At 41.2% G+C, this 27683-nt stretch overlaps 2 protein-coding genes and 1 pseudogene across 2 annotated transcripts; all 3 read left to right on the forward strand.

Annotated features, from left to right (window-relative positions):
- The first annotated feature begins 14636 nt into the window (after positions 1-14636).
- Positions 14637-17833, forward strand: LOC140937962 (uncharacterized). The gene is made up of 4 exons (XM_073387520.1): positions 14637-14832; positions 15372-15510; positions 15553-16091; positions 16203-17833. The coding sequence occupies exons 1-4, from the start codon at positions 14637-14639 to the stop codon at positions 17831-17833; spliced, it is 2505 nt and encodes an 834-aa protein (XP_073243621.1).
- A 310-nt stretch (positions 17834-18143) lies between these two features.
- LOC140937963 (uncharacterized) lies at positions 18144-19016 on the forward strand. Its single transcript, XM_073387521.1, has one exon. It carries the CDS (start codon positions 18144-18146, stop codon positions 19014-19016), a length of 873 nt encoding a protein of 290 aa, XP_073243622.1.
- A 7869-nt stretch (positions 19017-26885) lies between these two features.
- Positions 26886-27683, forward strand: LOC140937964 (uncharacterized; annotated as a pseudogene).

Raw genomic sequence — 27683 nt, forward strand, 5'->3', positions numbered from 1 at the left:
GATAGAAAAATGAGCATGCGATACACTCAGGTGATGGTGGTCAGCGTATACTCTAGTTTGACAGCTGTCAATTGACCTTCATTACAATGGCGAATATTTGAATTAACAGACTACGAGTGTGAGTAAGACATATCCCTCCGGCATGTAGTGGAAAATGCCAGGTCGTGTAACTGAGCGAACCTATTAGTTTTCTGATAGTGGTCTGCACATGTCCCATTTTGACAGCTGTCAATTGACCTTAATTTGGCTTGCCAATATAACTTTAAACGACTGTCAGCCAACTGACAGCCTTGCCCGGCGTAGTTTCGTTTTTATGTTGAATTAGTAAGTGTGACATATAATATCAGCTTATATGTAGGGGCAAAACGACTGGTCTTTCATCTTAGCCCGCGAGATGGTCATGTGATAATTGTCAGCGGGTATCTGCTTTTGACAGCTGTCAATCTAATCGTACTCATACGGATGGCTTACATAACTAAGAGGCTTGTCAACTAGTCAAGTTGTGCAAGATCTATTGTGACATTTGATATCGGCTTACATGAAGTGTGTGTACGGGTGGGCGGGCATACGCTACGTCATAACCAAATTTTCTCGGATGGACAGTTTACCAAATTTTCTTACCCATGGTGCTCCGCTGTGCGCGCGCAAGAGCTCTGCTCTTAATGTTTAAAAATCCTTCCTAAAGATCCTTGATGAAGAATTCCCGAAGGGCCATGCGCTGCATAAAATCTTCAACCAGACCACAGTTAAGATCAGTTACAGCTGCATGCTGAATCTAAAGCAAAAACTTGATGGCCACAACAAATCCACCCTACAGAAAACAAACGTAGTACCACCTAAAGCTTTCAACTGCCGTCAACCAGCTCATTGCCCTCTGGACGGTAATTGCTTAAAATCAGCCGTGATCTACCAAGCCATAGTAGCAACGGAGGACAACAGGCCAGCCGAGACCTATGTAGGGCTTACTGAGAACTCTTTTGAGACCAGATACTCGAACCATAAGTCTTCTTTCAGAGACCCAAACAAGAGACTCAGTACAGAACTCAGTAAGCACATCTGACACTTGAAAGATGCTAAGATTGGATTTAGCTTAACTTGGAAGGTCTTATGCAAGCCGCGCCTTTTAATCCCACTTCAAATCGCTGTAATTTGTGCCTGTGGGAAAAATATTTTATCATTTGCAGAGCCGATCTGGCCACTTCCTGCAGGCACGCGCGTAAATTCCTTCTTGGCAGCTTTACATCTTCTGTTGGCACGCAATAATTTCTAGATTCACATTTTGCACGCGCGTTTGTTTTCTTAGCGTATGTTGTGACAAACTTTTTGTTGGCAATTTTATCTGAGGAGTGCCATACATGCCGTGCAGTATGAAACTAAGTAGTATAGTCGGATCTCACGTTGACACCAGACAAACTAGATTAATATCTATGTTCTATTAAGTAATTGGGCTTTTTATTGTAAATAGCTATGTCACGTAACTTTTAGGCTTTATACTGTAAATAAGTTTTTGGATTTGCCTTTCTTTTGCGATTGTTTTATTTATTTGTTTTGTTTTCCTTGCTTTTTTTCCCCTCGGCTTATTAGCATATTTTTGCCTCATCAAAGCCGAGCTTAAATAAAGCATTCACTACCTCAGACGGATGTTTTTTTAGACGCCTTAGGTTGGGTTCAATGGTTTTATAACCTGGATTTGGCATCCGGGTACTGGCACATACAAGTGAAAGGAGAAGCAAGGCTTTCTCAACTCATCAGGGGCAATCCCAGCGGAGACTACTGCACTTCGGTTTGACAAATGGACCCACTAGTTTCACTAGATTTAATGCATTTTGCCACTCAATGGCCTGATGTCTAGTTATTTTGATGATATCATCATCAGGGCTTCTACCTTTGAAAATCACTTCCGCCCGATATTGTTAGAGTTTGATTGCATAAGGACTGCTGGTTTGAAAGCCCACTAAATTTCAGTTTGCGTTTGACTACAAGCCTTAAAATCAGGTGGGATGCAGATGTGACAATTTCTACCTGCAATACAAGGATAACAAAGTGTGTTCTCACACTGTTGCAAAAGCACACAACGGCAAGAAACTGGAAGAGTACATGCATGCATAGTACATAGAAATCCTACACAAACAGCAAAAAACTGTGACACTATTTGACTACTATATTAACCTAAAAACAAACCACAAACTAAGACTAACATTTAACTTTTAAAAGATGTTGCGTTTGTGATTACGATAGCACTGGGGAAAAAGCTTTGTCTTAAACACTCAGATTTTCTATTTAAAAGACGTCAAAGAGTTAGAATTTCTCAGAGAATAGTCATGGGCAATAGTCCTAATTCGGATTAGATGTTTTGACAAGGGCTCGCCTTGTAATTTTATCAAAAGTCCTCATACTGAGTTCACTCCGACTGTCCTCAAGTCTAACCGTTTTAGCAAGTTGCAAGACTTCCTGGTATGAGGATTCCAGGCATATTATCCTTTCTTCCATGGTGTGTTACTTGCTGTCTGTGCCCTTACATTCCCGATTCCGCGGGATTTTTGCGTTTTCCACCCTGAGAAAAAAAAAAGCTGCACATTCCAGTTTGGAATGCCTGATGCGAGAGGCAAAAAGTCCTAAGCTTAAAATGTTTCAGTGGCCACTGACCCAATGCAGAATCCAAGAAAATCTGTCCTTCTTTTAATTCAGGTTATTAGCCACGCAATCTTCGCCCTGAAACTGACCCTGAACTAGTTTGTTGTCAAAAATCCATGTAAAAAGGTGGCAAGGACCCCTATACAAAACCACAATGACACCTGACCGTTGAAATCCTGTTTGATAACCCTACCTGGACTATAAATCAAGCCTCACGGGGCACCCCACCATCATGTCCTCGTAAATGTCTGTTAAGGACCTTGGCTCTCCTTGGGTCAATTTGCAAAACAGTCTTTGTCTCAATCTCCCAATCAAATTTGTGGTGCAGTGATCTTAAGGTTAAATGCAGATTCCAAAATGGGAGTCAAAACTTGTCTCAAATAGAAATCATGGTAGGCTGTTAATCGTAATTTTCACCATCTTTTTTTCAACTTATCTGTACCTTTACTGTCCATTGCTACAATTTCCTCTGATATTAGATAGTTTTCACTATTAATTGTCAGGGTTTTCTGTAGCTAAAAGGATAACCTCACTAAAGTCGGCGCAGTTTTATGTCATGGATCAAAAGTAAAAGAAACTTTCCCGTGTCAGTTAAATCCTGTTATGCCTCGTAAAATCATGTATGAGATTTGGAGAGAAACGCGGCCAATGTGAAAGAAGACAGAAAATCACCAGAAGAAAGCTTGAGCGAATTCTACAAAAGCCTATCAGCTTCAGTTAAAAGACGGAGAATCATCTGCAACAACAACAAGGTGTCATTAATACCCCTCAAGTCATGGTCGTTTGAAAATCAGCGAGGATCTACTGAGGTCAGTATCGAGAAATTGACAACAAACAATCCTTGAATATTCCATTATTTCTCACAGCTGCGAGATCCTTTGGTAAGGCTAATGGATATACAAGCTCTGGAAAAACACCTTTTTCATACACGGGTAAAACTCATTTCGGATCTTACTAATTGTTCAAGACTTTACAGTGGGAAAAAGACAATAAACAGCCCTTTACTACCTTGTTTCCCCATATCAGTGGTGAATATAGAGACGATGAAAGTGAGCTGTTGAAGCTACTGGAACATAAAGTCTTTTCCCATTGCTTGAGGATGGACAAGGAAGATCATGGGGGTCTGTCTAAGACGCTAACAAATGCTCACAATGTTTTACAAGAGAAGGCATATCTGTGGGAACAGCAAAAGAAATTCTTGGGGACCAAGAGCAACAATGGTTATCGATGGCACCCAAAAAAAGCAAACAATTTTTATTGACAAGACCAACAATACCTTTTAAGTTATCATTCGACAAAACAACTAAATATCTCAGACCACGAAAAACGACAACATTTTAAGGCAAATGTGACGCAATCTGTGACGCAATCTTCTATCAAAACATTCAAATATCATGCATTTGAAAATAAAGAGCACTGGCTTCATCGTGGAAACCAAGGATGAAGGACCTATCCATGAATTTTTTGGACAGATGGTTCATCTACTCCACTGCGAAACATTTGAAACTTCTCTAAACAGGTACATCGAAAAAAAAGGCACTACTTATAAAGCATTACTCAGTTACAGAGAGAGATAAAAGTGCGACGAAATATATTTTAACCAAGATCACTGGCATGAAATTTGCTAACAATATGCAGAACACTTCGAACAAGGATTCCATTAGACATAGTCCCGATCTCATTCCAAGCCATTTACAGAAATTTTCAGAGTTGAGAGAAGATATCAGGGAAGAACTTGGAAAAAGGACTTTGTTGAAAAGACAAGAATGTTATTTCATGAAAAGGACTCAGGAAGCAGAAAAGATGAAGCAAATAAGACTGCGGAACAGTGAAAGATCAGGCTGCAAGTTAAAGTGGAGGAATTCCCAGATCTGGTAGCGATTATGGAATACGAATTTTGAGGTGACCACAGAGAGCGTGGAGGTGGCAGGCTAGAGAGTCACTCAAAACTTTGTAACAAACTTTTGTATAGGGTATCTGATAGCAAAACGAAGATGAACGATGCCAGACAGGCAATTTTAGCGTTGGCACCAGATGATTTTACAACTTCCCTGTCAAGTTGTTTTAATTATACGCAAAATTTTCTCAAAGACATTCTAGAAGCAAGACGTCACCGTGAAGAACGAGGAGTCTTGCTTGCCTCTCCCTTCATAAGGCTCCAGATACCACAGCCATCAAAGACAATCATCAACATTCGCTGGACATCGTCCAAAGTTAATTATGTCTTGGACAAAGCTTCAAAAGACCAGAACAATTACTGTGTCAATCAGGGTCGGCCAGGGTTTTTGGGTATACGGTATACAGGGGCTTTTTAAATCGGGTATAAGGTATATTGCAGCATAAATAAGGGTATTCGGTAGATCACTTTCTTTGAATTTCAGGTATAAAGTATACCTACCTTTCCTGTGCTTTTAATTACATATCATACCAACATACGATATTTGACAGGTCCATGTTTAATCGAAAAAAGAAGCAATAAAAGGCAGTGAAAAGGAGACAATGGAGACGTGTACATGATGTTGTTGATCTCATATTTTAATAACCATTGTACTGATGGTTCAGAGACGTTATTATGCAAATGCCATGACATCAGTCACATGCGAACTGCTTAAGACAATGACCGCCCGAGCGACTTTTCTGCCCCTTTTTTGTTTTTTGTCCTGGCTTGGTGAACCGAAACCAATTGAAAAGTGGTCCACCTATATAAAAATCAGCGAAGGAAGCCTTTCAGATCTTAGGAAGAGTTTTCTTCTTGACGGCTACGAAGGGTTTCAGGACAAAGCGCGCGAGTGTTGCATTGACAAACTTAATTTTTCGACTGGTGTGAAGCATAAAAAGCCCGATCCGCCGGATTTCCCTAGTGGCAGACTTTTCACTGTCAGCTCGGAAGACGAATGGAAAATCTACCAAGATTTTATGTTGGGCAATGACGGAAAAGAATATGAGCTTGTCGGTAAGTTTTCCAGGTTTTGTATTAGTAGTGTAATAAGAGTCAGGTAACAAGAGACCCAGGTTAATTTTTACACCAAAGTTTTAACTTAAATATGGTAGATAAGAATCTAGGCTGAGAAGAACAAACGATGAAATTTTCATTAATTTCTTGAAAACAAAAGCAAATGAAAGGAGACGCTTTTTCTCAAAATTTCTACAAACTGCATCGAGGAAACAGGGAGATTTATGCATAAGAGAATCAAAGACAAGACTCGCCCGTGACCAGACCCCAGCAGACCGACCACTATTGGCTTTGGGATGAGGTAAAGTTTATTGATCGAGACCCTCACTGTGAACATTACAGCAACCTCTTTCTTGACATTTTTTAACCATTCAGCTATGGGCCTCTCAAGAAAACCAACCAACCCTAACTATCATGAACTAGGAGGATTAAGATTCCTTATCCATAGCCAACCATCTTTCTATTCATGTGACATGTGACCTTTCTTGTGATCTGTTATCGTGAGAAGGTAATGACGGTCCGAGCCACTGTGGATTGACTGACTGAAAGATTGTAATTAAATGCATAGTGAATGATGCATGTCTGTTTCTTATAAGTGGAATGCTAAAAAGGTAAGACAACCAAATATGTGCTTGCTTCGCTAACTACTAATTTCAGGTATGCAGTATACAATGCTTCGATTAATTTTGGGTATTTTTGGGTATTTTGGCGAATTTTTTTCGGGTATACTGGTATACCACTACCCCGCTGGCCGACTGGTCAATCGAGAGGTACCAAACAAGTGATAAGGGCAAACGCAGGGCATGGAGCGTGAATGTGGAGAAATATAGAAAATCCGGATTACACCTTCCAAACCTCATGAACCAACACAGTAACTCCGATGAAACATCTACTCGTCCAGGCAATTGAAACCAAGAGAAAGCTGACGGTAAACAATAACCGTAAACTTCAAGAGCTTTTTCTATCTCCATCACCCAGATCAAACGTAGTAACACATATCAAAAGAACCGGAAAAGCCCTACTATTTTTTATCTGTCGCACTACAAGCCTGAAACTATTTTTTGATCAATCAGTGAGTTGCTCTTTATGATTACAAACCCTCCCCTTGATACGTGCTTCAGGAATTTGGAATCTGGGCAATTTAAAGAAGTGTTAGTATCCGTCATTGACAAGGGCATTGAAAAGCCCAGAAGTCCTCTTGTAAAAATGCTCCTTGCTTGTTTGCCGCGGCTCTTAGGACTGAAGGCAGTTATTTATTAATTTTATATTCTGCTGAGTATCACAGCAAGAGGAATCCCGTTGAGGGAGTTCACGTGGTACACACCAAAAAACTCGAAAAACACTGGCCATTTCAGATTCCCAACCTAAAAAAAATGGAGGAAATGTGTGAGAATGTAAAAGATGTGCTCAACCAGGCAAGATTTGGGGGATTGGAGGTGAAGATAACTTTGTTTCTTACGATATGACCAACCTTTATGCTTTCCTGTCGATGACTGAAGATCATAAGGCCAAATGTGACATGCAGTATCAATTAAAGGGACAGTGTCCCGATTATGCACATGCGCGAGCGTCATCTGTTTTTTCTTCAAAATGAAAATAGGACTGTCATATTGACTCGACAAGATTTCCTTCCGGACCGCACCACCGACGGTGATTTGTTGTTTACATTCTCAAGTAATATTTTAGACTTTCGAAGAAGCCTTTCGTCTTATATAAAATTTGGCTCGTGGCACAAAGACTCATTGCAATTTTATCAAAAATCTTGTTACGCTCGCTTTAAGAACAGCTTTTCTAATGTTAAACTCGTGTCAGCGGTCAATTGTTCCAAGTCCAGTAATATTTGCCTAATTTACTTCCATTCTAGCCTCAAACATTTGAAAGACATAAAAATGCAATCTCAACGCTATAAATCATCGTAAAGCTTAGTCAAAAAATATATTATGATTTCATGGCACCAGTTTTTCTAAACATGTAGCGCCTCTTTGTTGTTGGCTTTTGTCGGCCGTAGGGAGGTTTATTTAAAAGTTAACTATCACGTCGTTGCAAAACATTCTGCTTCACACAACTTAATTCCACAAGATCTCCTAAGCCACATCAATGTCTCAATGGTTTCTTTCTTATAGTCTTTATTGTCAGGTGCTGTTTCATGTCTGCGCATTCCTTTCACAATTACCGGAGCTTATATGGAACCTAGCAGAAGAGATAAACCTTCAATTGGCATCAAAGCGCTTCCCATCTTTTGGTCCTCCGGCCAACAGCAATAAAAATGACGCCGAAAACTCCCAATTTTACCCCAACTGAAACTGAACGGGAACAATATATCATTGACCTGTAATCCTGAGAGGTTTTAGTGTAGTATTGACCTCAACCAAGCGCTATGCAAACGGATTTTTCAAGGTTCTCTTACTCTCCTCGCATCTTTTGATTTCATGACATCCTGTCCAAAAATCAAAGTTTGGTGCATGCGCAGTAACAGGACACTGTTCCTTTAAAAAAAGGACTCAAAGACCTCAAAGGACTTGGCTCAAGTTTGGAACATGGACACGACAATCACCGGGAGCTATTCTGGCGACTAAAACATAAAAAATAACTATTCCTCCAGCCATTGAACAGCTTGGACGAACAAATACACAACCATTTTGTTTGAAGAGCCAACAACCTGCAATTTCCAATGGAAACAACTGATCCCAGGCTACGTTCGCTGGTACTTAACCAGAGGAGAACAGCACTATATGATGTTCGAAGAAGGGAGTCTATTACCCAGAGGCCCATGGAACTAGATCCAGGAACTATTTTTGCCCTCCAAACTGTTAGATCTAATCCACCTCATCCATCCTCACATGAGCAAGACCTTCCACAAAGCTTTAGCACTATTTGCTTGGTGTACAAAGGAAGACGGGAAGGTCTACCTAGACAACAAATAGGAAGACACTTCAAAAGAATTGAAGAGCTCTTTGCATCTACAGGGTGTCCAGCGACACTCAGGATTGACAAAATAGGAAAAATAGGAAACTTTGTATTACAAAATAGGAGAAAAATAGGAAATCAATAATACTTTTGTCGACAAAGATAGCGTTCCTGCACCTCATCAGGGTTATTATAAAGGCTACAAGTCCTCAGCTTGTACGTTCGCAAGATTTAGATCAACTTTCTCGGCTTATAAGGAGTGAAAATGATCAGTAACGTTTAGTTTATTGGCTCAGTTACACTGTAATCAGAATAATATGCTTGACTACAGGTCGAGCGTGGTTCTATAATCAAAGGTGATCATAAGCAAATTCCATTCAAGTTGGTGGCCAATCTTTGAAAAGCTTCGAGCAGTGAAATTTCTTATGATTGTGTTGTCATTGAAGGATATTAAACTAAGACTAAAAAGTCCTATGGAAAGCATTCTTTCCATTAATCTGCAATCGGTAGCTGGTTGAGAATATGCTTGTTTGAGTCAAAAGACGGCATAGTTGTAAGTACCCAACCAGGCTTTCTGTGCTGTACACAAAATGACACTGATCTATTTGGTACCAGAATGTATCATGGTTAAGTTCTAAGAAGAACGTAACTCTCTGCTTAGCTATGACTGCAAGACCGGTTTTGGAACCAAAGTATTGGATCCTTTGTCAGTTGCTTAGGAATAGCTCTTAACAAGGGTTACTGAGAGAGGTAGTGCAGTAAACTAAACTTGAGTATGTTCTCTTCATGTAGCATATAGAATCCAGCTAGTGATTGGTTTTTTAAACAAGAAGCTGATTGATGATTTATCTGACCTGTGTTATGAGAGGACAACTTGATCCTGCTTCAAGTTTCAAAGATGAACACAAAAGCGAGCAAGACTTCAAAATAAAATATAACATGTACAGATGGTGAAATGCAGTTTCAGTGGGCTATGCACAAAACTATTCAATAGTCATGAGAACTATAACACTACATACAATACACATAGGTGCACTAGAAAATTACACAAAAAGTAACAATATATAACAAAGTTAACAGACCTGTAATAAGCAATAGTGGTCATGGAAAGAACAAATGTAACTGTTATTTTTGCTAATATTAGAACATCAAAGTCATCATACTACTTGCTTTATGATAAATCTCACTCCAAAACACATACAACAATAACAATATATATTCCAATTTCAATTTTGCTAAAAAAATTTGCTTCACCAGCTAAAAAACACGAAAAATAGGTTTTACTTTAAAACAGGAGAAAATAGGAATAGGCTCAAGAAGTAGGAACTGGACACCTTGCATCTAGTGCGGGGGTGAAACCCTGACCTGTTTTCCAAATCCACGACAGCACTGGAGGAAATGTGTAAAAAAATAATCTAGGAAGCGATGAATCCACAAGCAAGCTGCTGGAAAGTTATGTAAAAAACTACAGTTGAATGAACCATATGAAATTGAAGAATTTGATGGGGACTTGAGCGTCAAACCCACCCAACTCAAAGAAATTTGCAAACTTCCAGCTTTAAAGTTTAAACAATATCCGCACTATTATAAAATTTCTTGGACAGGAAGTAAAGAGCAACTGGCTCTTACAGTCTTGGCGCTTCAAACAGGTTAAGCGCATGTATTGTTTCAGTGAGAACATGACGATTTATTGGAAATGATTGATGCCGCGGAGCAGGCAATAACACTCAAAAAGAAGTAAAAATCGTCTGTAGTCAGTTTTTAACTTGACAAAGAGCTTTTTTCACCCAGGAGGGAAGTGGTATTTCATAACAGAGGCCTAGAGAAACAGCAGGGTAAACTTTAAACAGGAAAAGTGAAAAGCTTCCAGTCCCAGATGGCACCACTAGTTCAAAATTGGAAGATATATTTCAAAACATCAAAAGGGAAATCAGGCTTCCCAATGAAGACTCTGCCCAGAAGTACGATCCTTACAACCTGAGTGCCACCAGAAGCAACAATTAAGGAGGGGTAATGGTGAAATGGACAGAAAGGGATAACAATGACGGCTTGAAGCTAGAATGGTATACAGCCATCATCAAGAACTACACCAAGGTGCTGGATGTTATAGAAACTGAGTATGTCAGCGAGCCAGGAAAGGTGTACAAAGTACATGTCAAAGATGGTGTGGAAAAAGGAACCCTACGTCTACATGTCACTACATGTGAGGTGGCGGACCTTTACGACCAAGTAACTGAAATTAGGACATCTATTTTGATCAAACGGATGGAGGAGGAAGTTAAGGAGAGTGGCTTGAAGGCTGGCTGGTACGAAGCAGAAGTCCAGGCCTTTGAACCAAATATAGATGAAATAACTATCATTTACAAAAGAGAGCCAACAGTTGTCTGTACCAAATGTGTCACTCACATAATATCCCACGGAAAAGTGAAGAAAACAAAATGATCAAACTGTTGACATATTCTCCAGATTGGGCGACCTTCTTAGTTGCAAAACTCTTTAGTTACATTACATTTGTTTTTCAGTCAGGACTTTGAAATTCATTTATTCACCATTTCATTACCCTTTGTCTTGAGATGATAGTTTTTCGTCAGATTCATTGTAATGTGTATGTGCGATTTATACAAATAAAGCCAAGAGCATGGGCGTGTTAGAGGACTCTCTTTGGACAGTCACCTATCAGTTTTTAGAGGCAGGCTTGACTTGAGAGTTCGAACCTTTTTTCCTTTGTTTCGTGGTTGCCTAACTGGCTTAACTCTGTAGTTTTGTCCAACTTTTGTAACCCCTGTCTTTTGTGTTCTGCCCATCGGGGCTTCACTTTTGGGTCGGTCACCCCTCCCTTTTCTGACCCTGTCCATCAGGTTTTAACTTTGTTTGGTTGCTTGTATTTGATCATTTCAAGTACCATGGTTCACCCTGGTTTTCGTCGCACCGTCAGAATTGATGTTTCACGTATTGCAGCTGACAATACATGGGTTGAAGTTTGTTTTTTGATTGTTGAGCGTTTTGAGGGAATGACCATTCCTGCAATTCAATTTGTGGGTACTGTAGCCAAAGTGACTTCCGATTCTGAAGCTACCAAAAGATGGGTTCTGCAGCATGAGTCGGTTGAATTGATCAGGAAGAATTGTACTATCCAGGGAAGTGGCCTCTGCCCTCAGAGGGTTCTGGTATATCATTACCATTTTGAGGCAGACGATTCTGCCCTTGCATATGATTTAGATACACTTGGCTTAGTTCAGAGTGTTCATCACCGAAGATTTGCTACGGTGTGTGCACAGTAACTCTGATTCACTCTCGTCATATCCCTCAAAATTTGGCTATAGGCAATTACGATGATCAAATTGTTTAAGTAGGTCACCCACGGAGTGGGATCTATGTGAAAAGGGGATCATATTGCAGGGGAAACTACTGCTCTATTTGGGGAAAATGTCGCAAGTATCTGAGTACAATAATAATTTTGCCCATGATTGCCCAAATGACTACCCTGTGTCAACCAGTGCTGTCAGTGCATCGGAAATAACTGACCTGCGGGCTATTAGTTAGATAAGTTACAAAGCCAGAGCCAGTCAGTACTGGCTGCTTTGACTGGCGGTGAAGCTAATGCAGAGAATTCTGGTGAGACCAGTGATACTGCCTTCTCTGTTGAGTATAGTGAGTGTGAGGAACCCGGTTTTAAATACCCTGCTCTTGTGATTGCTCAGGCTGCTCCTACTGCTGTTTGGGTTGTAAATAGTAAACCTAAAGAAAGTAGTAATAAGCAAAGTAAAACAAAGCAAACTAATATTAAAGTAAGTAATGTAGAAGAAAGTAATGTAGTGGAAATTAATCTGGAGCAAAGTAAAGTAGATGAAATGCAAATAACTAAAGTAAAGCGAAGTAATGTAGTACAAAGTATTGTACATTGAAGCATAAAATGTAATGTGATACATAGAAAGTAATGTGAGGAAGTTGCTAAGGCAGCTCCTCATCTGTCAGTTCTCTCCCGGTAATCTCACATAAGAAGATGCATCTGTCTCTGATAACCACTGTAAAACGGACTTTGACTCCTGCTGCTCGGGTATCTGCTGATAAGACTTTGCTTGGTCATCCCCTCAAGCACAAAATAAATAATCATGAGCCATCGCGTCTCCTTTTCCTCGCTTATTATGGCTTTGTCCTTTGTTCCTCTCAATGTTAATGGTCTGTGTTATCGTAATATGCTGAGTGTTGTTGTTAGGTAGTGGCAGTCCTTGCCTTTTTCTGTTAATATTGAGAGTGGACTGGTCAGAGCTTATCTGGTCTCTTTTCTAGAGATGGCATTTAGTCAAGGAAGTGCAATTACGTCTCTGATATCAACCAATAAAATCCAAGTAGTACCTGTTTCCTTGGCAAAGGATGGCTTCACGCTGAATGCGATACTGTCAATATTAGGTGAAAAGGAAGTGTATTCCTTAGATTATGTTAAGAACAACCCTACCCTGCCACACGAATCCTTAAGAGAGAAATTTTCGATGAAAGAGCAGACAATGGGTATGATGGCCCTCGACAACAAGGTCGCGATTATCATTGGTAATGATTTCGTGGGACCGACTAGTTCTGGTGATTCTACCCTGCTGTTCTGTCATGCGTTCCCTTCTCATGTCACGTTTTCCTTGTTATGTAACATAGCTTAGACGTGCTTCGTCATAGGATCACGTGAGAACTAGCTTGTTTTTATTTTTTTGCATTTTGTCACATTGTGCTCGCCAGTGAAATCGCCTTCTCGTTTCACCGTGAATTTTTGCTTTCATTAAAACCGGTTACACTTCTGAAGAAGGACCTACGTCTCATGATTTTCTCCGAAAAATGGATCAAGGTTTGAGGGATCAGAATAGTGAAATGAGAGATTTATCGCCGGCCAATCACACCGAGCCAGACAACCTCGTGGATTTGACGCTCAAGCAACCAAGCAAAACTCAAAAACACGGTTCATCCAGCCAGTTGGAAGAGGCTCCTTCAAATTCACCCGTTACAAAGGTATCCAAGCATGGGAGCTCAAAGGAAGGCCCCGAGAAAGTGGAAATGGGTTTGTTTTCGCTCAAAAACACAGTCGTCAAAGATAACGCCAAGCATTCAGAATCCACATGAGCAAAACGACTCTCGAAGCCCACCGCGAAGTTGATTGAAAACAGACTGCAGTCTGACTCACTGAAACTTGAAAAAATTTGGGAAAGAACTAGTCAAGCGATTTCCAAGCTCAAAGAAACTCCAGATTCTGTGGAAGCCTTACGTAAGGCCGTAGGAGACTTGGGTTCGTCTTTCAGTGATTATGAACTTGCGTGGATTTCATTAATGGATTTTACAGTGCACGCGAGCTTGCCTGAACATCAGGAAGAGAGACAAACAGTCGAAGCAATGATGAGAACTCGGAAGGAACTCGTCCAGGCAGTGATTAACAAAGAGCTGGACCGGAAAAATGACCTCTTACTGGAATTAGGATCCTTTCGATCTGGGTCACGTGCTTCCAAGTCGTCCGTTTTCTCGAACGCACTACAGGGCCATTCAAAAGGCGAGGCGGCCGCGGCATTAAAAAAGGCTGAAATGCAAAGGAAAATTTCCGAATTTCAAACTAAGTCCGCGCTGGCGTTAGAACAAGAAGAAAGGAAGAGACGAGAAGATGAGTTGGCATTTGCCAGGAGAAAACAAGAGGAAGAAGCACGCTTGGAGTCCCTACATGCAGAACAGGAAGCAGCTGTTGCCGTCGCCAGCGCAAAAACTATTGACGAGGAACTTGGATTGAACCTTGATTTTTAGACAATAGATTTACCAATCGAAGATTCCAATAAGCGTGTTGAGCAATTCATTGACAGTCAATTTGAAGGTTTAAAACCGTATGAAGATCATCATGACCGTAATCTTGAAGCAAAGAACCTCTCCGCCTGCGGCTTCTCAGTCAAGGAAGAGAATCCCTGCTTTGCGAGAGAGCTCAATCCAGGAGCACCGCCCATCAATCCTAACCCTACTGACCGCACGGAAGGTTTCGTTCAGTTTCTCTCCAGAAAGGAGCTCATTGCTAACAAAATAGAGAAATTTGACAGCTCCCCTGAAAACTTCAATACTTGGAAAGCAGCCTTCAAGAACATGATAAGAGGTAAACATTTCGCCAAGCGAAGAGCTTGCCCTCATGGCGGAGCATGCTACTGGTGACTCTAAGAGACTCATTCAGCGTTTACGAAATGCATATACAGAGAACCCGACCGAGGGAGTTAAAGAATGTTGGAGGAAGTTAGGAGAATGTTTTGGCTCAACAGCTGTCGTCACCCAAGTACACCTGGACAAGCTAACTGCATTCCCATCACTGAATGCCGAAGACAACAAAGGTCTGCAAGAAATAGGAGATCTCCTCTTGGAATTGAAATGTGCGAAAGAAGATGGCGGACTTACCGGCCTCAAATTCTTGATGAGCCAGCCTTTCTGAAACCAGTCCTTCTCAAGCTACCTGAAGATACCAGGCAAGATGGCAAAGACATGCGTATCACTACAAACGTCAGCATGAAGTAGAATATCCTCCATTCATTGAGTTTGCATCATTTATCGAAGAAATCGCACGGGAACGCAATGACCCCTACCTTATGATTGAGGACCCTGGCAAGAAGAGCTCACACTCAGTCAAGCCTCCTGTTAAGTCTAACATGATCTCCCCGTTGGGACAAGGCCTATCGGCTTACAAAACTGAGGTTTCAGGTCCTCCACACCTTCCATTTCCTGCACGGGATCCAGACAAATGGTGTGTCGTCCACAAACTATCTCACCCTACTGGCAAGTGCCGTGCCTTCAGAGCCATGTCCCTCACCGAAAGGAAGGACTTACTTAGCCAGTACCGAATATGTTTTTGCTGTCTTGCTTTACAACCACCAAGACAAAGACTGTACAGCAGTAATCAAATGTGCCGCATGCCAAAGTGATAAACATGTTGCAGCATTACACATTGACCCTCCAAGTGAAGAAGAAACACAAACCAGAGAGCCCAGACGCCCTTCAGTAAGGCAGGGAGCCAGGTAAGGTCACAGCCAACTGTACAGAACTGTGTGGAAATGCAGTTGGGGAAAATCCTGTTCAAAGATCTGCCCAGCCTACGTTTACAAAAATGGGTATCCTAAAGACAAGGTCGAGGTGTACGTGGTCATTGACGATCAGAGTAACTGTTCCCTAGCCAAGCCTAAGCTCTTTGACTTGTTGAAATTGGAAGGAGCAACTACATCGTGCACGCTGAGAACGTGCTCAGGGACAAGCCAAGTTACAGGGAGACGTGCACGCAACCTCATCATTGAGTCTTTAGACAATGCGTACTCTTATGCACTTCCAGTCCTTACTGAATGTGATGCAATCCCGGATAGCAGAGAGGAAATTCCTAGTCCTTTGGTCGCTAGAGCATACCCCCACCTCGACCCCATTACAGACAAGATCCCAGAGCTAGACCCAAAGGCCGATATTCTTCTGTTTATTGGAAGAGATGCACCACCCCTTCACAAAATGCACGAGTCCCAAAACGGGCCCAGGGATGAACCTTGGGCTCAACGTCTTGACCTAGGATGGGTAGCCTTAGGAAATGCATGCTTAGATGGTGCCCAAAAGCCAAGTGAGGCTTCATGTTTCAGAACACAAGTTCTTGAAAATGGTAGACCCTCTCTTCTACTACAATGCAGTAACCGCTTCTACGTCTAACACCATCTGACTGCGGAACCCATAGACGACCCAAAGGAGGGAAACTTTAAAAGGAGGTCTGAAGATGGACTGGGAGAAGATGTCTTTGTACGAACTAAGAACGACAACAAACCAGGAACGTCGGTGGAAGATAGGAAGTTCGTCCAGATCATGAAACACTCGCTGACAAAGAGCGAATCAGGTAACTGGGAGGCGCCCTTACCTCTCCGCAATGGGATTAAAAGGCTCCCAAATAACCGAGAAGCCCTAAAACGTTTGAAGTCTACACGATGCTCTCTAGACAAGAAACCTCTGATGAAACAGCACTATTTCGATTTCATGCAGAAACTATTTGACAATGGACATGCTGAACCTGCACCGAAAATACAGACGGACCCACCTACTCTTCACTGGTACTTACCCCACTTTGGTGTCTACCATCCCCAAAAGCCACAAAAAATATGTGTGGTTTTTGACTCCGCAGCTGAGACCACAGGAATCTCTCTAAACAAAATTTTGCTATCAGGACCAGACCTGACAAACAACTTACTTGGCATCTTGATACGTTTCCGCCAACAGCCCATGGCCTTCATGGCAGACATTGAGCAGATGTTCCACTCATTCCTAGTTAGAGAGGATCATAGGGACCTATTACGATTCTTCTGGTACAAAGACAATCACCTGAATGGAGAGCTTATTGAATATCGAATGAAGGTTCATGTCTTTGGAAACACGTCGTCTCCAGCAGTAGCCACTTACTGCCTCAGGAAAACCGCCGAAGTCAGGGAGCAGGAATTTGGCTCTGATGCTAAGAACTTTGTTGATAACAACTTTTATGTGGACGACAGACTTAAATCTGTTGCAGAACCTACTGAAGCTGTAGACCTATTGCGTAGAATACAAGCCATGTTAGCCACAGCTAATCTGCATCTACACAAGATAGCATCCAACCTTCCAGAGGTAACTCAAGCCTTCCGGATTGAAGATCGAGTTGCCGACCTTCGGGATCTGGACCTCTCAAAGGATACAATTCCAGTGCAGCGGTCTTTGGGTGTATTGTGGGACATATCGGCCGATTCATTCACTTTCAAAGCCAATGTGGGAGCGAAACCGTTCACAAGACGAGGCGTATTGTCTGTCGTTATCAGCCTGTATGACCCTCTAGGACTTGCCGCTCCAGTTGCTGTCAAAGGCAAGCTCTTTCTAAGAGCAATGATAGCAAAGCCTGAGCCAGAGAATTGGGATGAACCATTGCCAGAGGAGCAAAGACCAGCATGGGAAGCATGGTGCCAAGCCCTCCAAGCCTTAACTCTCCTCAGAGTGCCGCATTGCTACACAACTACCTCACTCAAAGCTGTTAGTCGACGGGAGTTGCACACCTTCTGTGACGCATCCAAGGAGGCCATTGGTGCTGTCTCATACCTCAGGACCATTCAGTGTGATGGGAACATGCAAGTCTCCTTTGTCCTAAGTAAAGCAAAGTTAGCTCCGTCCCACGCCACCACCGTTCCCCGTCTGGAACTTTGCGCTGCTGTATTGGGAGTTGAAATGACAGAGCTCATCATTGAAGAATTGGACCTTGATCTTCAGGCTGTTGCATTCTATTTGGATAGTAGAGTCGTCCTCCGTTACATCAGCAACGAAAGTCGTCGATTCTATGTTTATGTCAGCAACTGAGTGGAGCGAATCAGGAAATCCTCATCTCCAGAACAGTGGTTTTACGTGCCAACCCAGAAGAATCCCGCTGACCTAGCCACGCGATCAGTTCAGGCACTGAACCTCAAAGACAGCATTTGGCACAGCGGCCCCTCAGTTCCTTTGCCACCATGGTTCATCTGTAAATGAAACGATCAGCAGCGATGCCTCGCTACCCACAGAAGATGATCCTGAAGTCCGCCCTCGGGTAAAGTCTCTGGCTACACGGGTTCTACAAAACAAATCCCTAGTAACCAGCCGTTTTTCCAGGTTCTCACGGTGGGAGGCTCTTATGAAGGCACTTGCACAACTGATCTTGTTTGTCCAGTTGCACCAACAAAAGACATCTGAAGAGCCTGGTGCACACAAGAGTCAGAAGACAGCCCTTGTCCACAACCTTACCAAAGCAAAGTCCCTGATTATCCAAAATGTCCAGTATGAAGCCTTCAAAGAGGAAATACACTGCCTCAGAAGTTCTGAAAGACTGCCAAAATCAAGTCCGCTCCTCAAACTGAGCCCAGTGATCGACAAGGAAGGATTCGTTAGAGTTGGTGGCCGATTAGAGCAAGCAGGTCTTAGTTATGAAGAACGCCATCCCTTGATTCTCCCAAGTTCGCATCACGTGACCACTGTTCTAGTTACCTACTACCATGGGAGAGTGCAACATCAAGGACGGCATTTCACACTCGGCCTGATCAGAAGCAGTGGATTCTGGATTATCAGAGGCAAGCGAATTGTTAACAGCGTTATCAACAGTTGCATAAAGTGTAAGAAGCTGAGGGGTCGACAGCAAATCCAGAAAATGGCCGATTTACCCGTCGAATGCCTTACCCCTGCCCTGCCTTTCAGTTACGTTGGCGTTGACGTTTTCGGACCCTGGACAGTAAGTGCTCGTCGCACAAGGGGAGGAGTGGCAAACAGCAAGCGTTGGGCCGTACTTTTCACATGCTTGACAATTAGAGCCATTCACATAGAACTATTAGAGTCAATGGACACCTTCAGTTTCATCAATGCACTGCGTAGATTCCTTGCCTTACGGGGTCCAGTTGTGCAACTTTGCTCTGATTGCGGTACTAACTTCGTTGGTGCACACAACGAACTCCAGTCCTACCTTAAAGAGATGGATGAAGGTGCCATCCAATCGTACTTGGCCGCTGAGGGTTGAGATTGGATCTTTAACCCCCCTTATACCTCTCATGCAGGGGGCGTTTGGGAAAGAATGATAGGGGTGACCCCAAGAATCCTGGATTCCATTTTTGCCGACCTTGGACCCAGGCATCTTACTCATGAGGTCCTCTCAACGCTGATGGCTGAAGTTACAGCAATAGTTAATGCCAGACCCCTAATAGCAGTTCCGTCGGACCCAGACATGCCGAGATTCTCACACCTGCCACCCTACTCACACAAAAGTCTGAAAGCCTGAAGGCGATGCCAGGAAATTTCACTCAACAAGAACTATACAGTAAGCAGTGGAGACAAGTCCAGCATCTGGCGAATGTTTTCTGGGCCCGATGGCGCAGGGAGTTTCTGCCAATGCTCCAGCCGAGAAGAAAGTGGCAGCAAGAAGTAAAGAACCTGCAGGAAGGAGACCTGGTCCTCCTCTGCTCTAAGGATCTCCCCAGAAATTCTGGCCCCTTGCTCGGATAACCCGAGCCCATGTCAGTGCAGATGGCAAAGTGCGTAAGGTGGAGCTAGTGACAGCCAAAGATGGACCCGCTAGGACCTATACAAGACCAGTGAATGAAGTTATTCCGCTCAGAAGTGAGAGGGATTTCAAGAAGATGGAAACCTCAGTTGGATGAACTGTCTCAGCTAAGTGCTGGAGATTATACTTATAACGTTGTTACAAGCTTATAACTTTGTTTTCAGAAAAGTTACTGTTCGTTTTCTTCTATAGTTGCATTTTTTTGAAATACCAGACGGGGAGTGTTCTGTCACGCGTTTCCCTTCTCATGTCACGTTTTCCTTGTTATGTAACATAGCTTAGACGTGCTTCGTCATAGGATCACGTGAGAGCTAGCTTGTTTTGAATTTTTGCATTTTGTCACATTGTGCTCGCCAGTAAAAACGCTTTCTCGTTTCACCATGAATTTTTGCTTTCATTAAAACCGGTTACACTTCTCAAGAAGACCTACGTCTCATGATTTTCTCCGAAAAATGGATCAAGGTTTGAGGGATCAGAATACCTGCAATGTCAAGTTAAACAGATTCAGGAGCTGCAACAATGCCTAAATTGTCTTCGTGAAAATATGGATGCAATTGTAAAGGAAGAGTGTTATACAACCGTCTGTGAAAAATGTAATTCGATGCAAGAAATATGCAGCACCTGTAGCGAGTAAATGTCGTTTCAAGATGTCATTGTTTACTCTTAGCTCAGTGTATTTTGATTTAAACTTCTATACGTTACATAACCTTCGTTCAATAGTATCTTTACTTTTACTTCTATGCTGCGTATTTTGTATTTCAATTCGCTACTTACCTGTTGTTCAATATCATCCTTTGTTCAACTTGTTATGTAACCTTTGTATATTTAGTGTTAATTTAGTAATTGTACTGAGTACATAAGTCTTGTTTGAAGTATTATCATTTGTAACTGATGCAGGTCTTGTGACCGCAATGTGTTAGTAACTTTTATTTTTTCTCTTTTAATCATCCAAACGTTATCTACTTTTGGCCCTCTTTAACTTTTTTATCATTCATACACCAAAATCGGACTATGAATCTTTCTTGATCCGTTTGGATAGACATCTTGTTGGCCCAGGCAGCTACATTTCAGCAAGACTCTCTCTATATATAGAGCACTAAACATATGCAGAACAAACTCCAAGAACAGCTAGACAAAGACTTGCAAGAAATCCGACAAGACAAGCATATCTTCGTAAAAGCCGATAAAGACTGAAGACTGAACCGAATGACTATTTGAGCCTTGCACAGAAAAACGTGACCAAAGCCAAAAAAAAGACGAACCAAAGCATCCCTAACACCATCACCTCTGCTGACCAAAACAACGCACAAAGCCTAGCCCTCGAATTGAAATCTCAGCAAGCAGGGACGCGTTAACAACATTGAAAGATCACAAACCTGATTTTACAAGCAACCCATCCTGCAGACTTATTAACCCCTCAAAATCAGAAATAGGCATAATCAGCGAACACATTTTAGATAACATCAACAAAGAAGTCATCAAAGCAACAAAAGGAAACCTCGGGAAAGGCACACCCGATATCATCGAATGGTTTCAGACAATACCTGATGAAGCTCAACATGCGTTTGTAACCTTCGATGTATGTGACTTCTATCCATCCATCTCTGAACAACTCCTAAAGAAAGCACTAGATTATGCATCACAATTCACGTGCATAACCCCACAAGACCGCCATATTATCATACATGTGAAAAAATCACTGCTATTGGCTGGTCTTGCTGAATACGAGATTCAAATGTTAGGACGCTGGGAATCAGAATGTTACAAAACCTTAACGTATCTGCACCGGCAAATTTTCAACATTTTCTTTTGAGCTCAAAATCTATCATCAGCAGTAAGTTTAGGTCATGTAATATGCATATCTAGTTTTTTTTAAATTATACCATCGCATTCAAGAAAAAATCTGCTCTAAAGTTGCTTGATTTACCAGAAGTTGAAAGAGAAATTTTAACTTCCTTTTCTATGGAACGTGACCATAGGGGCCAGCGGAAGAGAAATTTGACTTTCGTACCTTTCCCGCGTGCTTCCAAAAGATTCCCAGAACAAAGATGGTTGCCAGTTCTGTCAACTGTGAGGCTGCTTTCCTCAATTTTTATGCCGAATTTGAGCAAAACGGGTAGGTATTTTCTCTTTTTATTTTGAGTTTTTTGAAAGTAATATTTTTCAGAAGCCCCTTTAGCGTTTTCCTCTGATTATTTGTTTAGATTTGGGAAAACACCCCAAGGTCTCACAAATCTCCTTCGCACGGCAGCGAGAAAGCCTGGAGAAAGGGCTGAAAGGATGCGGCATCGCATCTACTCTAGACTATACAGAATTATGTGCGTAAGTGACTTGAGTATAATTTAATTTTAAGTTCTCGATAGTAACAAAATGTCCCAAATGTTTCTCTATCTTTGCGTGGTGGTTGCACAACATATCCTCGTGGGAAATTATTGCATTCTCATCCATTGTACTAAGCTAAATAAGTGCTTTGCATTTTACTTAGTTGTATCACTCGAGCAAATGCAAATCTGTTGCTTATATATTAAAAACATTTTTGATGTTGTTGTCGTAGACGAATTTTTCATTTCCTTCTTCAGCATGGATGTAAAATTGGCCGAGGTCAATTTACTGGGAGTCAACCCACCTTTGTATTCCCAGAATGTGTGAAGAAAGTGGTGCGCGCCATTATACAAGAGGATGTCTGGAACTACGAGGATCCAGTTGGTCCCCATGTAAGTAAATGCTTCTGATTTTATATGGTAGCAATGACTGCAAAGGCAAGACCAATCCCTCGATGTTCGTTTTGCTTATGAGCTCATTCAATGTTCCAATGGTTTGACTGCTGTTCAATCAAGAGAAACATTTTTCCTGTAAACCTTCAAATGCTGAAAATTTGAGAAAACGTATGTTACAAGGCTGTGGCTGTAACATGTTTGATTGTTGATGACTTCTGTGTGTTTTTTAGGTATATCACATCACATTGCAAGACCTGGTAGACACAAAGTGGCCAGCAATAAAAAAGGAAAAAAATAAGACAAATTAATTTTTATCATCTGTATTCTTTAGACTGTACGAATTAAAGAAGTATTTTATCATAAAGCCATCGTGTGTTGCTGTTATCCTATGCTTCTTTTAACAAAGCATTTGAAATCAATGCCTATGCACACATTTTCTGCCATCAGAGCATTTTTGTTGTGTTTGAAATTATAATAACGATTACTGTTATGGCTGCAATGCTACTGAAATTTTGCGGCTTGATTTTACTCTTGGTTTAATTTTTTTTTGTTTCAACCTCATAAATCATAGTAACATTACCATGCCCAAGGACAAAGTAAAAGAACAAAAACATAAAAACACAACGTTCTTCACTAAAGGTTCTACTCCAGTTTCCTCAGCGCCTAGCAAAGACTGTGCCAACGACTTATCATTACGTTAATCCCTACTACAAGAAGGTGCAAGATTTCTAGTGGACAGCTAGTCTTTCCCTTTTTTTTCCCTTAGTTTTTCTTACCACAAACTTTAAAGTCACCCCTCTTTACTACAAAAGACGTCTTTTACAACTAACCCTTCCAGAATGAAGAAATCTTGTAAAAAGTGCTTAAATGAGGGAGATTTCATGACTTGGGCCATAACTTTTATTGACTGGGAAAGCAGAGGCAAAAAAATAAAAAGTCTTACTCCTTGCTTAAATGCTTAAAGGCCTCGCCTTCAACAGCATTTATGTGAAGCCATTTCTTGCAGAAATAAAGTATAGTAAAAGGCCATCAGAAGGGTAAAAAACAAAAGAAAGAGTGTTTACTTTGATTTTTCCTATGTTTTCTTTCCATATTATTTCTGTAAAGTAACCTTCAGTAACATTGATAGGATTACCTTCCCTGTACCTTTATACAGAAATACCAGACAAGCCTGAAATCCAGGGAAGATGATGACTCTTCACTCAAAGCAGTAAGGACCGTTTTGGAACCCTCACTTGAGCTTGTCAATTTATTCAATGACAGGCTCTCGATTACCTTCACCAATGATGCACACTAGGTTGTGCAGCCTGAATGATTTCTACACCTGATGTGTTTGAGACCCAAAGAGACAACAACACACAAATTGTAGTTCGATTTGAAATCAGAGAGTCTTCGATGTAAGTTTTCAGTTCAATACAAATTGTTAAGCACTGCCATAGTGACTCAAGACTGTGCAGAGCCATTTCTGTAAAATTCAATTCACCCAACATTATTGCGTTGCAAGGTGAAAAGCGTTGTTGCCTGTAAGCTCCCATATTACCACCTCTGCTCTCAACTTGTCACGCAACAAATTTCGATCTTGCAAGTTGCAGCTAATTAAGAAAATCCTGCGTTGTGATTGGTCGAAGGCGTGTTTTTTTGTCAGCAAACAAAATGGCCGACGTGCTGGGCTTTCGTAGAAAGCGAGCGATAGCCAGCCTTGGGTTAATTTTTTTACTTGAGGAAGAGGCCCAAAAACCCCGTAAAAGAAACCGAAACGTCTATATGAGGGACTGGATTGCCTTGTGAGAGGAGAGATTTACCACCAGCTGGTAAAGGAACTGGAAACGGGAGATCATGCTGCATACAAAGAATTTTTCCGCATGATGAAACAGCAGTTTTGTTTTGTTTTCTGTTTTCACTTTAAGAGAACGGACGTCATCTTTCATATAAGTTAAAGCGGTGTAAAATTTCCACCTCGACTGGTGGCCCTCTGTGGTTTCTTTTTTTACTTCCCTTGTCAATGCCGTTCTAAGGCTATGTAGTTGTTTTTTGAGACAGCTTGGTGAAATGTTAAATTTTTGACATAACTCATCCACAGCTCTTGACCCTTGTGGCTTGCTTTTATACTCTGGTCCACAAGTTTCCCACAGACATGGGTGCTTTTCAAGTTCTTTGCACAAATCTTTTCTTTGGGCCTCTGACATTTTTTCACTAATAAATTCACAATCTCGAGTTTCAACATTCTCAACCTGCACAACCTCGGCCACGTTTTCTTTGGCCCAAATATGCCCGGGGTCAAGAGCGCGCTTACTCACCATGTTTCCCTGAGTTTTTGATGTGGGAAAATTGACCAATCACAAGTGTTGTGAAGCTTAGCAAGTTGTGACAAATAATAAAATTGAAAGTTTGTTGCAAAAAGTAGAACTCAGGTCTACTTTGCACAACATGTTGCCACAACTTGCAACATTGGAATTTGGTGCATGACAAGTTGAAGGTGGTAATAAGGGCAAAAACTTTTTTGGGCTCTCTTATATCATGAATTTCCAGAAAATACAATGCCTCTGGATGAAACTAAAAGCTCTGACAAGGACACACCATCTAAATGGGATATAGTATCTCCTTCTTAGTGTGCTCCACTTTCAATGACAGACATTAAAGAAAAGGCACTTAGAACCAGAGTGATTATATAACTCTGGCAAGGAAAGAAATGAAATTGCTCAAGAAACAAAAGGCCAGAATGAAACAAGAACATGGTGTCATGTACAGAAACCACGCATAACTGCTTCACAGTACAAGAGATGTTTTATTAAAGCCAACAACAAGCCCAACAAAAGCTATTTCAGAGGTGCTTATTTATACCAAGCAAGTACAAACTAAAGCCATGAGAGATGGTATTGAATCAGAATCCAATATCATCCACGCATTTGAAAACGAGACTGGCCAGAAGGTACACAAGTACGGTTTTAATCTATCTGAGACACACCCATTTTTAGGTGCATCTCCTGATGAAGTCATAAATGACAGCGAGATTGTTGAAGTCAAGAAGGTTGTTACACAGAATCTGTTCCTTTTGACTCTGTATTTTGGGAGAGTGTGCTTCCAAAACTTGAGCAATTCTGTTTTGATAATGTATTTCCTGAACTTGTTAATCCACGAATTTTTCATGAACAAACAAGGTGGAACAAGGACCTGCAGTTTCCACAGCTAACATAGAATTATAAGCAAAAAAAACAGTATTGCTTATTTAAAAAAACAACAACATTTGCAGGGGTGGGGTAATAAAGCTTGAAGTGACTTTTGACATCTCTTTTGCCTTTTACAGTTTAATTACTTTGTAATATGTCATATTTGAATGTTGTTATTATATTGCAGTTTTTAAGTCATAACTGTGTAGGCAATAGGTTCAACAGTTTATAACTGCAACTTGTCCTTTACACTCGTGACATAAAGTTTATTATAAGTTGTAATAGTGGTATCAGTATTAGTATAGATACAATTCATATTATCATTATTTTTGTTATAAGAAGACATAAGGGCAGTTTGAGGGAGAATCTTGCATTTCATGAGAAGTAACTGAGGGCATTTTTTTCCAGACATTCCTTTATGAGAGTTAATAATGTGAACGGTATTGTCTGTGATGCTGAATCTTTACTTAATTGGTCATTTAGTTACACCCTAATAAATAGAATAGGCCTTCATGTAATCCTGGATTATTAGTCGTACATACGTCCGTTTTACTTTAGGTTCAGTTGGTAAAGTGTGAAATTTCATATTTGGTGAATTTCCCCAGTTATTGATGCATCCAGCTACACAACAGCTAAATTTGCCCATTTTGATTTACATGTAAGTAACATTTCGGGTTTCAAGTAGAAAGTGCAAGAAAACAGCTGAGCGTCCCCCAAAATAGTCCCACTCGAGACGAAGCCGACCCAGTCTCACGCACAACCTCAAAATGGCCAATGGCTTTGCTAACTTGTTTTATGACATAGCTAGAATTGTAATCAAATTTAATAGCGCGCGAGCATGCTTCATATTCTTATTGACGTCAGCAAACTAACACCTCAAGAAAATTTTTTTATCACGAGTGACTTTTTAAACGCGTTGGAAAAAGAGCAAACCTTAGCTTAAAATAGCTACAAGCCAACCGGTTGATGAGGAAGAGCTTCCTAATTTTTCTCTGGGGCTAGAATTTTTAAACCCCAAAAAGGGAGCAAACGAGAAGGATGCAAACGGACAAGTGACACCTAATCGTTTCGCAACCTTGAGTGAGTCCAAGATGCAGACCATCTTAGAAGAAAAGTATGCAGCAAGAACAAAACAACTAACAAACTAGTCGATTAACACATTCAAAGGTAAATAATTCCACTATAAAAACATTTCATTTTATTTATAGCCGGCACAGAAACAGTAAACATAGCAAACACAGATCTGTCGGTCATGTAAACATTTCAGAGTGGCGGTTTGTAACAACTTTTTGTCTGCCAGTTAATTAAGTGATAGCAGCTTTTAAAAGGTTTCTTTTTTCTTTAAGAGTTTTGCAATATGAGTTTAAAAGTTTGATTAATTGAAATTTTTGCTTTTAATTAAAGCTTGGTCCAAAGAAAAGAAGATTCAAATGCCAATTGAGCAAATGATGGTAGGACAACTAGATGTAAACTTTTGCAGATTCTATGCCGAGGCAAGAAGTAAAGCGGGAGAGCCGTACAGTAAATCTACTCTTCTTGGACTCAGACATTCCTTTGAGAGGTGCCTAAACAGACCTCCTTTTAACCAAGGTTTGAACCTGAGCTCCGATCCACGTTCCAAAACATCAAATGAGATGCTGAATGCGCAGATTGTCCATTTAAAGTACCAAGGAAAGGAGAATGTGAAGCACAAGCCAGCGATTGAAGATGAAGATTTAAAGAAGCTTAAAACTTCTTAAGCCATTGCACTAACCGGCCCTCTTACCTTGCTTCAAAATGTGTGGTTTCATGTTGTCCTGTTCTTTTGTCGGAGAGGATCAGAAGGCCAGACGACACTCAAAAGGTCAAGTTTCAAATTTGCAGCTGATGCCTCTGGAAGAAAGTTCGTCACAATGACGCACGATGAAGCAACCAAAAATCATCCTGGAGGACCTAGTGACGACTCGAGCCACGAAAAGTTGGCAGGGATGTACGAAACCCCTGAAGAAAACGATGGTTACAAAGCCATGAAGATTTACCTGGCGAAGTTTAACCCTAAATGCAATGCATTTTTTCAATATCCGAAGAAGCACTGGAAATACGATGACGAAGTTCGGTACGATGCAAGACTAATCGGTGTCAACAAACTTGACGGCATGATGAAGGACATCAGCAGGGCTGCCGAACTGTCGAAAGCCTACACAAACCACAGCGTCAGGGCCACTGCAATCACCCTGTGGTCAAATGCCAGCGTCCATGCATGA

Source organism: Porites lutea, chromosome 5, assembly GCF_958299795.1.
Source record: "Porites lutea chromosome 5, jaPorLute2.1, whole genome shotgun sequence".
NCBI classification, from domain to species: Eukaryota; Metazoa; Cnidaria; class Anthozoa; order Scleractinia; family Poritidae; genus Porites; species Porites lutea.

What these genes read in the sequence shown, in the direction of transcription:
- LOC140937962 (XM_073387520.1), top strand. Translation starts at nt 14,637, where the DNA reads ATGGCGGAGCATGCTACTGGTGACTCTAAGAGACTCATTCAGCGTTTA. An exon ending in GAATGCCGAAGACAACAAAG is followed by an intron (nt 14,833 to 15,371) that starts GTCTGCAAGAAA and finishes ACAACCACCAAG; the next exon opens with ACAAAGACTGTACAGCAGTA. An exon ending in TCAGTAAGGCAGGGAGCCAG is followed by an intron (nt 15,511 to 15,552) that starts GTAAGGTCACAG and finishes GTGGAAATGCAG; the next exon opens with TTGGGGAAAATCCTGTTCAA.
- LOC140937963 (XM_073387521.1), top strand. Translation starts at nt 18,144, where the DNA reads ATGAAGGCACTTGCACAACTGATCTTGTTTGTCCAGTTGCACCAACAA.